Genomic DNA, 14130 nt, shown 5'->3' on the forward strand with positions numbered 1-14130 from the left:
ATGTGGGTCCTCTAAATCTCTGAGTTATGCTGTTTCTTGCCTTGGGCGTTTGGCCACTGTGGAAAAAAGTATAATAAAGGATGCAGGATTGGTCCGATTACATGTTGAAGCCACTGCCGACACTAATCACAAGTTGTTTACCTTTTGCTTTGCAGATAAAGAAGCTGGCTACTACTCAGTGGCTGTGGTTCATGCAAATGCCACATTTCGCTCACTAAATGACCTTAGAAACAAGTCTGTCTGCTTCACCAGCGTTGGTGACATGGCTGGCTGGGTGGTCCCAATAGCCACTCTGATCCATGAAAACATCCTTGAAGTGACTGACTGCAATAACCTAGTGAAGAGTGCTGCATCATTCTTTGGCCCAAGCTGCGCACCGAATTCGTTGATTGACAAGCACAACCCTACAGGTTTGTCTAAATGTATGGCTATGCATGCTGAGTAAATTGTGTTGGGTGGACCTATTTGGTAGAATCTGGGATTAATTGATGGCTCTGAAGGCAATGGTGGCAGTAACAGAGAGTTGACCGCATATGTGTAGCATTTGCCTTGGGGAGTGTAGCACAATAATGCAGTGATATGACTTGGTGATGACTGAGGGTTTCCATTTGCTGACACTGATATCAACACCAACATAGCTTTTTTCGAAAGAAGTTTTGTGTGTAGTTATCTCCGTAAAATAATTGTTACAATCTATCTTAGCATAATGGGATTGTTTGTTAAATGAAGTTTGCTCATATTTGTGGCAGAACAGCTAAATTGTAATGCTATCCCTAAGTGTTGTTAAATATAAATACAAAGCATGCCACTTGTTTACGACTGTTTAGTAATCGCCAGTGTCTTCTATCAATGTCTTGTCTATGAATGTCAGACTGTTGTATTTTTTATTTTCTAGCTTTGCAAAAATTATGCAAAAGAAAGCGTATGCATGCTCAGAATTCTATTTTTATTTATTCTTGTGTTTACAAGATAGTTTTTTTTGAAGCCTGATGCTTCTGGAAGCATATTGTGTTTTGAATACTACAGGATGTCCCTCTATTCCAGGACATTGTTGTTAGTGAGAAAGTGATTACAGCTATATAAACTGAAGTCGTTTCAGTTTCAGAGGTTCTGGTCCCTTGAAGACATAGTCACGCTGGTTGTTAGTTCGTTTTGTTTTTTCTCTGTGGTGCTATACATTGTAGCCCTTGTAGAGGTCTGTGGCAGCCCTCATTTCCTCCATTTTAATTATCTGTAGTGTGTTAATGGATAGTTTGCTCTTTTGGTTACTTCAAACATGTTCTAAAATTTAGTTTTTGAGGTATATCTTTAAAGTGCATTTTGAAGCTTTTTAATTCACTTTTTGCCTTGCCAACATTGCCAGTGCACATAACTGGTGCACTTGAGATCGGACATATGTCAGAGGTGTTATCTAGGCTGGAAATTTGGCCCCTGCAGCCATTTAACTCAAATTCATTCCCAGAGAGGGGTTATGTTGATGTCTGATCGGCCGTCCCAAGATATTAAGGGTGGGTACCATTGCCATGTTGTTTCACTTTCCTAGTTTTGTTTCCAGCGAACGGCAGTAGCAGTGATAGCAGCTGTTGGCTGCACATCTGTTAGCCAGGCCCAGCTGCTTGCTGTTTTGGACATTGATTGGCGCCTTGCTGGTCTTTTTTCTTTTTGAAGGCATCTCGCCATTAGAGCACTAATGTGTGTTCCTCTTGGTTCTATCCACGTGGTTGTGTGCGCTGAAACTGCATGCTTGTCACTAGCTGTTGGCTGTCTGTGTGGTGAAGCCATCTCACATAGATAGACACTGTAGCTTGTGGTGAGGCTCCACCACTACTCTATTGCAGTACTGGAGGAGGTCACTGAAGACCTTACCATGTTGAAGCTGTTCTTCCTTAACATTCCCAACATTACCTTGCAGTTTTCATTCATAAGCAGAGGAACATTGCCTAATGTTTCACCCATTATAAATTTGCTGGTGTGAAATGGATTCCAGGAAGTTTTGTTTTTAATCATTTATTGATTCAACCTTCAGGTAATTTGGACATTTTTTTTTTTTTCAATTCCTTATTCTAATATATACAGTAGAACCCTGCTATAGTGAACTCGAATACAGTAAAAACTGGCACAATAAAATGAAATTGAAGTCCCAGTGGATGTTCCATAGAAGACTACATTTTTCCCCCTTTATAGTAAGACATTTTTTATAAAGATCGGTTACAGTAAAGTGTGCCTGGTCGTAGCGACGTACTTCCCATAGACTGACATCACCGCAGGTGCATTACCTAGGATCGTGAGACAAAGTTTTCTTTTTTGAAAAAAAAAAAAAAAAAAAAGTATGTGTGTGTGAGCATGCGTGCATGCTATAACGAGGCTGAAGAGACATGGCCAAGAAATAGGGAAGGGAAGAAAAGGCCAGTCATTTGTAGCATTAGACAGCGGTTGCAAGAAGTGGAGGCATGGCATGCGCGATTTTGCAGTGCTTGACTGACGCCGCATTTCTCATCTGTTGTCTTTTAAAAGACAGAACTAGCGGAAGGTGACGCAGTGTTCATGCAAGGCTTTGGTTTCCACATGAAATGAAGTACAGTTATATTTGTAGCCATGTTGCCCTCTTGCTTAAGAAATACTCCCCCAAGATGTAAACAAAAAATCTTATAATAACTGAAAAAAAGAAAATGGCACAGAGAGACTATAACAGAGAGGTGGAAGGTATTTTAGTGTGTTTTGACTTTTTTTTTTTTTTCATAAAACAACAAGACGTGTTACTAAGTAGCCATTTAGCTACCAGGCATCATCTTGAGAACCATGTTATCACCAACAACCAATATAGTAAAGACCCTGATATAGTAAAAATTTTTGCCAGTCTGAGTGACTTTACTAGAAGGGTTTTACTGTATATCCAAATTAACGAGAATTTACTGTGCAAGGAAACCAGCTCACTCATAATTTTTCAACCACACAACCAGTTGAGGATTGCTGGTTGAGTAATAATAGCTTTCACCTCTATTTTATGTTGTGCTAATTCTTGTAGCCATATGTTTGCAAATGAAAGGTTCTGAAATTCTCTTTGTGTGCAGAAGGCCACAGGAAACTTCTCCGACAGCAAAAACTTCATGAATTATTGTAATGCTTTCACTGTGAAAACGAGCAGGTACTTCACCATTGAGACTCTCTGTCATTGACAAGCATATCAGGTCTATGGCAGACAAAATCATACTTGAAGCGTAATGGGTTGATATGCCAAAAGTGTCGATCACTTGGAAGCTTCCCAAGGGTGTTGGAAAGCCATACAGGGCCTATTTGATAAAAGTGAGCTCCAGCATTGCTCAAGCAAAAGAATGAACTATTGTCAGGAGACAGCGAAGTAAAGAAGCTGAAGGATGAAAATGCTACCCTTCAGTGCCATCTATCTTTCTTGAACACACTACTTAGTGCTCAGGAATTTATTGGCACAGCCATAGGAACAAAAAGGATATACACAAGATAGAGAGCGGAAATATTGTACCCATTCATCTGAACTCCAAATTTGTTGTGCTGCTTGAGGGCATCAAAGTGGTAGACTCCGACAGATTTCTCGACATTTGAATCTATCAAGTCAAAATAAGCAAACAGTTTAGGTCGGGTTGTTAGTCTATTCCAAGTTGTCGCTCAGGTCAGCCTGTGTTATATTATACATCTTTACATGCTTTGGCCGTTTGTCTTGTCAGAAATGAGTGCAAAGCTGGAAAAGCATCTAACTTGTATCAAAAGGAATTAGATTGGGAATTTTATATGTCAGAAAGAGAAAACCACAATTATCAAAGGTGTTTGATCTTAGAAATATGCTCCAAAACATAATTCAAATGCTCCATAACTGAAGATTTGTCGCGCCAAAGCTGCTCCAAAATGGCTCTATTACTGCTGTCTGAACTGCTCCAAAATGCTCGAGCCTGCTTCCACCCCTGCCTCAGTGATGCATGCAGATCTATGAGGCAGTATATTTGATAGAACTGGTTCAGTTTTATTCGAGTTTATTTCTGTTCAACACTTCATCATGTTGTGGTTCAGTTCAGCGAGTTCACAGAAATACAGATTATATGTTTTGTTTAGTTGAGTTCAGCGATGACCATGGCTTACGCATGACAGTTCTGTGGTATAAACCTAAAGAAAAAAAAATATATAGGGTTGCCTTTCAAAAACCTGTTGGCACTTTTTGTCCATTAGGCTGACTTGCATAGTGCTTCTTGCAGTATTAGTACGGGTACTACATCAGCAAATCCCATCAGGCTGTTGATACCAGCATTGTGCCAGATAGCACCTTTTCTTTTTTTAACAGTATTTTGCTTTGAGAAATTTGTGATTTTGTGGTTGTTTGGATGTCTTGAGCCGTAGTCCTTTCCCGGGTGTGCAGGCGATAACCCGCAGAAGATGTGTGAGCTCTGTACGGGACGCCCAGGTGAGCGCTGCTCAGGCAATGACCCATTTGCGGGCTATCAGGGGGCACTGCGCTGCCTCATGGAGAAAGGTGATGTGGCTTTCGTGAAGCACACAACTCTCTATGAAGTGTTCCTTGGCCAGCCACCACCAGATCGATTCCGACTGCTCTGCCCCACGGGGGACTTGGCAATGCCAGACCAGTACCGTACCTGCAATTGGGGCCTGGTGCCTCCAAACGTTGTGGTAACCACTTCTGAAACCTCGCCGGAGGTCCGTGTGCAGTACCAGGAGTTCCTCCAGGTTTGTACAGCTCCTATACTAGCTACTGAACTGGGACCAACTCACTCATGCATGAATTAAAAAAAAAAATCATTCTGGTACTACTGAAGTGTACCACATATGCTCGCATAATAGACCCACTTGCATATTGAACCCACCTCCCAGTTATGTACCTGAGAATTTTGTAAAAGAAATAAAAAAGAAGTCATGGTTAGCGTGTCCTCCAGTTTCACACTGCCATCGTCTCGGTCCACAGCGTAGACCTTGGCAGTGTGCCAAGATGCTATGCAGCTACAACATCACAGTGTATTTAATTTTGACGTTAGCACCTGTGGTGGGTGAGTAGTGGTGGGGAGGGGGGTGAGGGTGACTGAAAATTGTTAGAATGCGTGATAGCAGCACCTTATGAAGCGAACAGTGCTGAAAAGAGGTATCATAATCACGGCTGATCACTTCCTTTATGCGCTATAACCAAAACAATAGTTTTTATTTTTTGTTTGTTTTTCAGGTCAACATGCCCGGTAGATAGGTAGCCTCCCTTTCAAAAACGCCTTATTAATCAGTGAATTAAAAGCAGCCCACGAAGTCCACTGCATGCTTAGATTAGTTTTAGCATGGCGCACAGCCCGACTGTGAAATTGCCTCGACCACTACTGCGGGACTGCATATGCGCTTGTTATCAGCGCATGCCCTTTCCCACGAAGGTGGTCGCACTAACCTCTGCAGCCATGCTTCACGTGGTATGCTAAAACATCACTTGGCTCTTTTCGTTCCCACATGAATGCAAGGCATAACGGAATGGGAGGTTTTGGTTGGAAAACAAGCCTCGCGGTTAGGATGGCAGGGTGTTTAGTGCACTGTTGTGGCAGCCCACGACATTGTAGTACCTCCGGATTGCTTGGGCGAACCATTCTGTCATAGCGAAAATACTCCCTCTCACAAATCATTCTGCGCATGTCATAGGAAGCTAGCTAGGAGTCTGTTCTAGTGGCGCCTTGATGTTTCACAGTGTGCTACCACGCGATAATGCTGCCAGTGCTGCCATTGTGCAACCTAACTTGAAGACTTAATCACGAGCGTTTTCGCTCACTCTTGCGAAAAGAGCGATGTGCAAGTGGAGCAAAACATTACTGAGGTCATGGTGAGAAAATCTGAAAAGGGAAAAGCAGAAGAACAACAGAGGGAAATGAGTAGCTCTTGCACAATCTAGTGCAAGTCTGGGAGCAACGCATGCAATTTGGTGAATTGCTGGAAACGAGCAGAGTGTGCACTTGTGTAGCGCCCTGAAGACGTGGCGCAATGTATTGTGACGCACAGGGAGGTGCACTTGCTGTCCTGCTCTGTCACAGAGCAGATTTTAAAACTACACTATAACCAATACCCGCGCAACGATATAATAAACGGTATGACTTTACATTGAGTCCTATGTGAGGCAAATCGGTTGCCAGTAAAACCCGTTATGCCTGGCCCCGCACTATAAGCGGTTACATTGTAAAGGGTTTCCACTGTAGTTTCAATGTTTCCATCAAGCTACACTTTATGTAGCTTTATTTATCTGCCTTAAAGAAAGCTGCCACGTGACTAGCTGCTCACTCACATCTCTTGCCCAGTGCACACACAAAGCTTCATCAGGGAGAGTGTTCCAGAGAGAAGTGAATTTTGTTCTCTGAGACATGTCACGGGACACTGAAGTGGCACCGCTGTCACGTAGAAGCATTTATTGGTCAAATATTTTAGGGGAATCCCCCAAGGTGGAGCTTTGTAGCCGTATGGCTGCGCTTGGGTGGATGACAATGAGTAATTACTCCCTTATTAGAATTCTACTCCACCTTGGGGGATTCCCCTAAAATATTTGACCAACACCATTCCCACTTCGTGTTATAGATCAATTCGCTCTCGCCCTACCATCTGATCTGCTGGCCGTCCTGGTTAGCTCAGTCGGTAGAGCGACTGCCCCGGAAAGGCGGTGGTGCCGGGTTCAATCTCTGGATCAGAATTTTTCTTTAACTACGAAGTTTCTGAGAAAGCTGTTAGCTTTCCTTTGTAGCCATATGGCTGCGCTTGGGTGGATGACAATGAGTAATTACTCCCTTTTTAGAAGCATTTATTGTGGGAGTTATCTTATGAGGCCGGTAAAAAATTACTTTGCGCAAACAGTACCTTGGTACAAGCGTTTCAGTCAGCTGTTTTTCAAGAAAATCAGCAACGTTTGTATTGACACTTTATTCCTCTACTTAATAATTAAAAAAAAAACTAGCTAATTTGTCTTTCATCAAGCTAGGGGACACTGTCACTTTTAAAACCTTGGTTACATTTAGTTGGGACACACGCTATAGAAGGGATATACATGCCAGTGTTATGACGTCATAAGAGTATTTGCCCGTTCTGCGTGCATCTGGCTTAAAGTCTTGATTTTTTGTTTTCTTATGCTATGCGGGTATCTTGCATCATGGTCAATCATTACATTATGAAGCATGTTCTTTCCACTTAGTTGTGTATTTGTTTCCTGTAGCACATTAATTTTGCTTTTAGGTGGTAATGATGTATGAGATAGCAGCTATGATGTAGAGGTAGAGCGTCCTGCTTGTATGGAAGCGATCGTGGTTGGTTTGATTCCATGTGTTGATGAAATGGAATACCTAGGTCCAAGGTGTGTCCTGATCCCAGTGGTCATAGTCGGGAAGGCGCTCTTTCACTAGAGCAGGTGTTGGCCACGTTGGGGTAGTAATTGGCCACTGCCTCCTATATGAACACACTAATTAACCCACCGGCCCCCAGCAGCTGCAAAGCAACTGACCCTGATGCAAGTCAGAGCGGTGACACAGGAGGAAAATGAAGCATGTATATGGTACTAAAGAATGGGTGCATAGTGTGCAATCAAACCTGGTTATAATGAACACAGATATGGCAAAGTAAAAACAAAGTTTGCTTGGTTTATGCTTTACTTCTATGAGAGTTTTATCTGTGTGGATAAGTGAAATAATAAATATTTTATGCTTGCTCGGTTATAATGAAGCATTTTTTTGTATTCACTTGGCTCAGGGTGTGTACAGGAGCCAGGAAAATTTCAAGAAATGCAATATTTCTATCGTTTGAATCGCCTGCGACAAGTGTGTTTGAATTGCCCGTGCAGTTTCACGCAGCATCATATAGGGGCAGTGACATAAACTAGCACCAGCGATCGACAGGCATGTGACATGCACCTGATCGAACCATTTTTGCTGTACTGCATGCCTCTGCCGCCATTTTTGCTGACCTGTGCACGCACTGCACTCATTGACTTAGTCTCGCAAAATGGCAGTAAAGTATAGGGCTGTCTAGTTTTTTTTATTCTAGGGCTGCCACCAGAAACAAGTATTATGTATTAGAACACCGAAACTTTTGCTCCTTTTCCAGATTTAGCTCTACAGTTTTTCATATCTGGCTTACCTGAATAAATTGTATATTGGTAGTATTATGTTCTATTGCACGCTAATGAGTGCTGATTTTGGTTACCAGCCTGTAGGGTCAATGGAAAAAAAAAAAAAAAAGCTCTAGCTTGGAGAAAGTTACTGTGTGAAAAATGTTTGAATTTTCAATCTTTAAAGACATTTCTTAATAGTTGCAGTTCAGAAAAAATTGTGATGTGTAGGCCTTCAGCATGCTTTATTATTATTAAAGTTATTGGTGATATTATTTCATATGCTGAGTTTCTTTTTTTTTTTTTTGTTCTTATATACTCAATCAGTTCATCAACAAAGTAAGGGTCTTTATTCTCTGCTTTAATAGATGCAACACGGGCTCCATTGGAGTACTGCAAAGTACAGCAGCGAGAAATAAATTAACCTCAATTTTACCCGAGCAGTTGCTTTCTCAGACGTCTTTCAGGAGCACGGAGGAAGAAAAAGTCTGGGAGGGAGTGCCGCCAAGAATGAGTGAAGCCTAGTCATAAAAAATATAGTGGGAAGCATCATGGGAAATTAGCCGTCACGTGACACGGCAAACGGTAGGCGATTCCTAGTTTCGGTTGCGGTTTCGCACACTCTGCTATAGAGGAATGGCTTCACTATGCGACACCTGCGTTAGAAGCTTGAGGTGTGTGCTGCGCGCTGACAGTGGATGGAATTTTGAACTTGTAGACGGGCCGATGTCGTAGGGGCTGCTGCCACCACACAGTGCACCCGTGTATTTTGCGATGTGTGGCTGGGTCGTCTCTACTTCGCCATATGAAATGCATGTGGGGCTCGGTGCACAAAGACGCAGTACAAGAACAAGAAGGATGAGAGGACGAAGCGCTGATCATCGCTTCGCACTGTCGTCCTTCGTGTTATTGGTTTTCGTCCTTGTGCGATGAGTCCCGCAAGCATAGAATCGAACCAACTATCCCAACAAGTACTGTCATATGAAATGCTGCATGCCGGTATGCTAGAACTACACGGGTATACCGCCCGGGGCTGTCGCTCCAACGGTGAGTATCCTGTTATGCGCACTCCTCGTGAAACAAAAAGTTTGGTTTACAGGGCATGTGCATGTATTGTTGGAGATGAAAACTGTCTGTTTCATTTAGGAAATAGAGATCTCAAATATGTCTGCTGCAGCCTTCCCCAGGCATGCAACGTTATGTCGAATCCACAGTCTTCCTGAGGAACCCGTGGATGAAAAGGTTACCTGCAGTTTTCAGTTCTCACCAGTGTGCTTATAAACATGGAGTAATGTGCAACATTTGTAAACAAAGTAACTTATGTGTTACAACGAGACGCACAACTTTTGCTAGTATACTCCGGTAGGCTTTCCGCTGTGGCATCCAAAATCACTAAAGAATACCATGTGCCCTGCTGCTTTTGAGTCCGGCAACTCTGTTGGCTAATTTCCCAAGAATCATTGCACGCAAGAGAGAGAAGGGAGTGGCATCAGACGAGGTTGACTTGCGGAGGCTGCACGTGTTCCCTCCTGGTTTTTTTCTTCCTCTGTGTTCAGCAGTATATTATTTGTGGTTGTTCTTTGAGATAGCTTTACATGTAGTTCACTTACTCGTCAAAAGACTAAAACCTCCATACCTGATATGCTATATAACATGGTCAGCAGGGTACAACACACTTTCTTCCCATTCAAAAGTCGTATAAACGTGGCTGTGAAGAGCTTCTCCAAGAAAACCTCAAGAGTACATCTTGTGGCAACTGTGAGCAGCCCCCCTCCCCCCCCCCCCCCCTCCCCTCCCTGCTACCCGATGGTTCACCAAAATGTGCACAGCTGGCACAACACTCCTGCTCCATATACAAGGCATGCCGATCAGACACTTCTTTTTTTGCACCGTGCCATCAGTGCATTGGCTTTATGCTAGACTTAACATTACCGTGTGCTGGTTGTGGATTTTGTGAGGATTCTATGGCTTTGGATTCTATGAAGCTGTGGATTATATAAGTGTTGTTTGGTTTCACTGCCTTGTTTGGTGGCTAGTTCAGATGAACAGGCATTTCGTAATTTCCGACAGTTTAAGGAGGTTGCAATATTTTGAATAGGAAAGTTATTTGCAAATAGAATTCTTAGTGCAAGTACTTTTCATAAACATTTTGCAATTTGGAATATTCACACAACCCTAAAAAAAATTACCGGAGAATTTATTGCACCAGTTTTTTCATTTGTTTTTTTTAGGGGCCGGGTTTAACATTCCAAGGCAACTCAGGCTATGAGAGACGCTTGCACCAGTTCATTTTGCTTGGTAATCTATATGTTCTATTGACACATTGTTACGCTTGACATTCAAGCTGTTTCTCTTGAAATATAGACAAAAATAGAGATATTCTCGAATGTACAAGGTTTAGTTTCTACTCTTGGCAAGAACATATGAATGGTGCCATAGTATCTTATCTTTTGGCTGAGATATCTAAGATGGCCTCATTAAAAATTGCAAAACTTGAATAATACTACAAATGCTTTCATGGCTCCCCATGGCTTCCATTTATCTGTGTCAAATGTGAAATGTGTAGGTCACCTTTTTTTCAGCACTAAGATTCAGCAGAGTGGTTGGCAAAAGAAAAGCTTTTGCAAGCTACAGCAATGTCCTCCAATGTAACATGTCACCTTGGTTAACATTGTTTAGCCATTTGAGGAGAATGTATTTTTGTCACAGCTGGCTGTCCGCACCTTTGGCAAGCCTCCGATTGGGCAGCTTCCTTGGTTCTACCAAAGCCATACTGACAGTGGTGGCTACAACCTGAGCCCAACTCCCGACTGGAGTCGAGGTTTCAATCAGAGCCTGCCAGCTGGGCAGCCAACGTCGCCGTGGAGTGGCCTGCCGACAACCGAGCGCTCTTTCATTGTCAATGTGACAGAGCTGTCCAAGTTCTACCTTTTCGCCAGTGGGAGCCGCTATGGCAATGCTACCAATCTGCTCCTGCAAGACCTGACTACGGAGCTGGTGGTACTGAGTGGCTATGAGCAGACTTTCACTGGCTACCTTGGTGAGTACAGTGCCAGGTCTTGGTGATGAAAAAACAGCAAACTGGGTTAATTGTAATTGAGTCAGTGTGCTATGCAGGAATTGGCATGAAACTCTAGCGTGAAGGGCATAGAGCATATACTACCGCCTCACAAGTAGGTTACTTTGCATGGAAACTGACATATACACCTCGTGAATACAGATCAAATCAATCTAATTCAAAAATTAGTGGTAGTGCAGCCTTGTTCTGTGCTAATGGTTGACAGTGAAGTGTCATTGTAAATGGCGGCAAAATGAAATGCTCAGCTACAGAGTTGGTGGAGGCGTTTCAAGTATTTTTTGGCAAAGGAACTTGTATGCTGTGAAAGCTAGCATGATCTAGAAATGTGTTGCACATACTACACACAGGCAGTGGTTGTTGCTTAATTCCATTTGTGTTTTATCAGGCACATTTGTGCCCTGTTAACCCTTTCGCTGTCGGGCGTTTCTGGCCGTGACGCACCCCCAGTGTCGGCTTGGTTTCAGGGAACGAGCATATCAGGGAATGAGCATAGTGATTTATTTTTGATTATGATTGCTATAAAATAAAATAGTAATCGGAATATGCACATTTCAGTGTTCTGCAGGTGTTGTTAATTAACATCATCATCATTATCAGCCTGATTATAAATTAAATAATTGAGGATAATATAAGAAAAAAACTGCTCGATACTTCTTGAGAGACCGGATCCGATCTCGACTGGTATTTATTATCAAAAGAGCCATCACTCTAGTCCGCAGTCGAAGGTCCTGCGCGGTCAGCCATCCGAAAGTAACCGCGCGCACAGAGGGCGCACTTTCGGTGGCCCGCAAAATGGAGACATGAAACCAAGATGACAGGGGGAGATAAAAAAAGGCTAAAACAACCTCCTTTGCTGCTGCTAGCAGCAAGCAAGCCCGCGGCAAGAGAGAGCGAAAGCAGCGATCGAGTCATATGTGTCGACCTATTGGAGAGGCAACGGTGCGAGCCCCAGAACGTGACGCGTCGTAGCAGACACGCCAACAGAATAAAAATAAAAGCCTGCAAACCTGTGGCAGATGGAAGAACAACCCTTGAACCCGTAACTGCACGCACGCTCCGCATGATCACTTAGCGCGATAGAGTAGCACGCGAGGAGCGACCACACCTCCCAGCTAAGAAGGGCGCGGTCGTTTCATACTCATCAGTATATACGTATCACACAACGCGAGGCGAAAATACGAACTTGTAGAAAGATTTGACAGATGGCGCAGCCTGTCCAAGCGCGTCAGCTTCGCGCCCAAGCACGAAGTTTTGAATGCACGATAGAGAACGTACCGCTACGTCGATGACACTGTGGGGAGGAAGTGCGAAAACGTACCGGTACGTTCGTGACAGCGAAAGGGTTAATATTATCACGTGTTGATGACGATGCCTAAACCAGCAAATGATGAGCCGGGCATTGAACTGGATGAACTCCTTATTGGGCTTTCTTGCACCTGCAAAAGAACTAAGCAGTTCGGCAGTGGGGATAACAGCAAGTGTGCTTGTCGGTCATTGAACTAAGAATGTCCTTTGCATTCATCTGTGCTTAATTTAAAGTCTGCAAAGTAGCATCTAGATAAACATGCAAAATATATATGACCAGAACAACCTGGAACATTGTGGAAACGGACACGAACGGCTGGAATCACTTGGGATAGATCTTGGCACAACGAAGAAAACAATAAAACTGCATCTTGATGACACTGAGCGTAAAGAAACAAAGAATGCATGATCATTCTGTGTGGTACAAGCAAGGTGGTAAGGCTGCACGCCAGCGACTGGCAGCAGCAACAAATTAAGATAACAAGGGTTCACAGCAATATGACGCCCATTTTTACCACTTCATGGAAATTTGTTGTTTAGGCAATGCACAGTGTAGAAATGCATGGAGCCCATTAGAGCCCATGTATCTCTATTGCTTTAATGTGGACAGTGATAAAACAAAAGCTCGAGTAACTCAACCAGATGGTTGGTACCCTGCCTTTTGAGTGCAGGACACCAGCAAAAGGTAATGGAAATGCCTTAGTTGCAGCCCTGTTTGTTTTATGGTTTCATGAGGTAGCCATAAATGGTCTGGTTGATTGTAAATTTTCTGCATCTAGAATAAATCTTGTGTTCGTACAGTTGTGGGTGCTCATGCAGTTAACAGGGATAAACAAGGCATTCGTAAATGACACCGAGTACAGACTAGCCATTTTCTTTTTTCTTTTGAAGCTATGCACCTCATTGGATCTGTTGCTCATTATCTTAGAGCAATCTGCTAGAGCCAGCTGGCACAAGACTTGCACAACTTGTTCTGCAGCAGTCTCTTTTAAATTGGCTTTGCAGGGACGTATGGTGACCACTTCAAAAAGCTGCGTAGATGTCCAGTTCCTCCCGCAGTGCTTTGTGTGGTTGCTGAAAAGGAGATGGAGAAATGTCATCGCATGAAGGTCAGCATATTGGATTTATTTTCTATGCCTCTGGCTTTGGTGGTTTTTGCTAGTTTGACGGGGTTTTTCTAAGGGTGGCCTGCTTTTATTCTCCAAAGGGCTGCTTTCTGTGTTTAAAGGATTATTCAAAGAATGAACTGTCCATTTTAAATCTTGGCTTGCTTTAAATCCCGTTTTTGGGGCGTCATTTTGTTGTGGTGTTGGTGGTGGCATATACAGAGTAGTGCACTCCTCAGCAGGGGCAGGCAGGCAGTATAGGGAGCTTGCATGAAGCGATGCATGCTGGGTAATCCGCCATGATGTTGTCGCTGGCACCAGACGAAGCAGCACGTCACGCACACTATAGCCTCGTCTGCATGGTCGCGTAGTGAGCGAGCGCAGACGATGCTGGTTGATCAGAAAGGCTGACTGCGGGTTCTTCACAATTTTAAAAATATGTCTGCACGAGTGCGGGAAGGCAAAGGATCCCTGTAGCGTCGCCGACGCGAATGGCTCTCACGGGCCAACACACGAAGATTGACGGCAGTCCGGGAAAGTATCAAACTACT

The 14130-nt window shown here is 43.4% G+C and overlaps 1 protein-coding gene across 3 annotated transcripts in view; it reads left to right on the forward strand.

The window, feature by feature from the left end:
* Window positions 1-14130, forward strand: part of Tsf2 (transferrin 2) — a 59091-nt gene that overhangs the window by 25030 nt on the left and 19931 nt on the right. For all 3 annotated transcript variants that reach the window (XM_084591407.1, XM_084591408.1, XM_084591406.1), the window contains exons 3-6: window positions 156-410; window positions 4385-4710; window positions 10799-11129; window positions 13479-13582. In XM_084591407.1, the coding sequence (XP_084447533.1) occupies window positions 156-410; window positions 4385-4710; window positions 10799-11129; window positions 13479-13582 (1016 nt within the window). The remainder of the gene's footprint in view (window positions 1-155; window positions 411-4384; window positions 4711-10798; window positions 11130-13478; window positions 13583-14130) is intronic.

The sequence above is a fragment of the Amblyomma maculatum genome, chromosome 1 (genome assembly GCF_055883805.1).
Source record: "Amblyomma maculatum isolate TAMU_Amacu chromosome 1, ASM5588380v1, whole genome shotgun sequence".
Lineage (NCBI taxonomy): Eukaryota > Metazoa > Arthropoda > Arachnida > Ixodida > Ixodidae > Amblyomma > Amblyomma maculatum.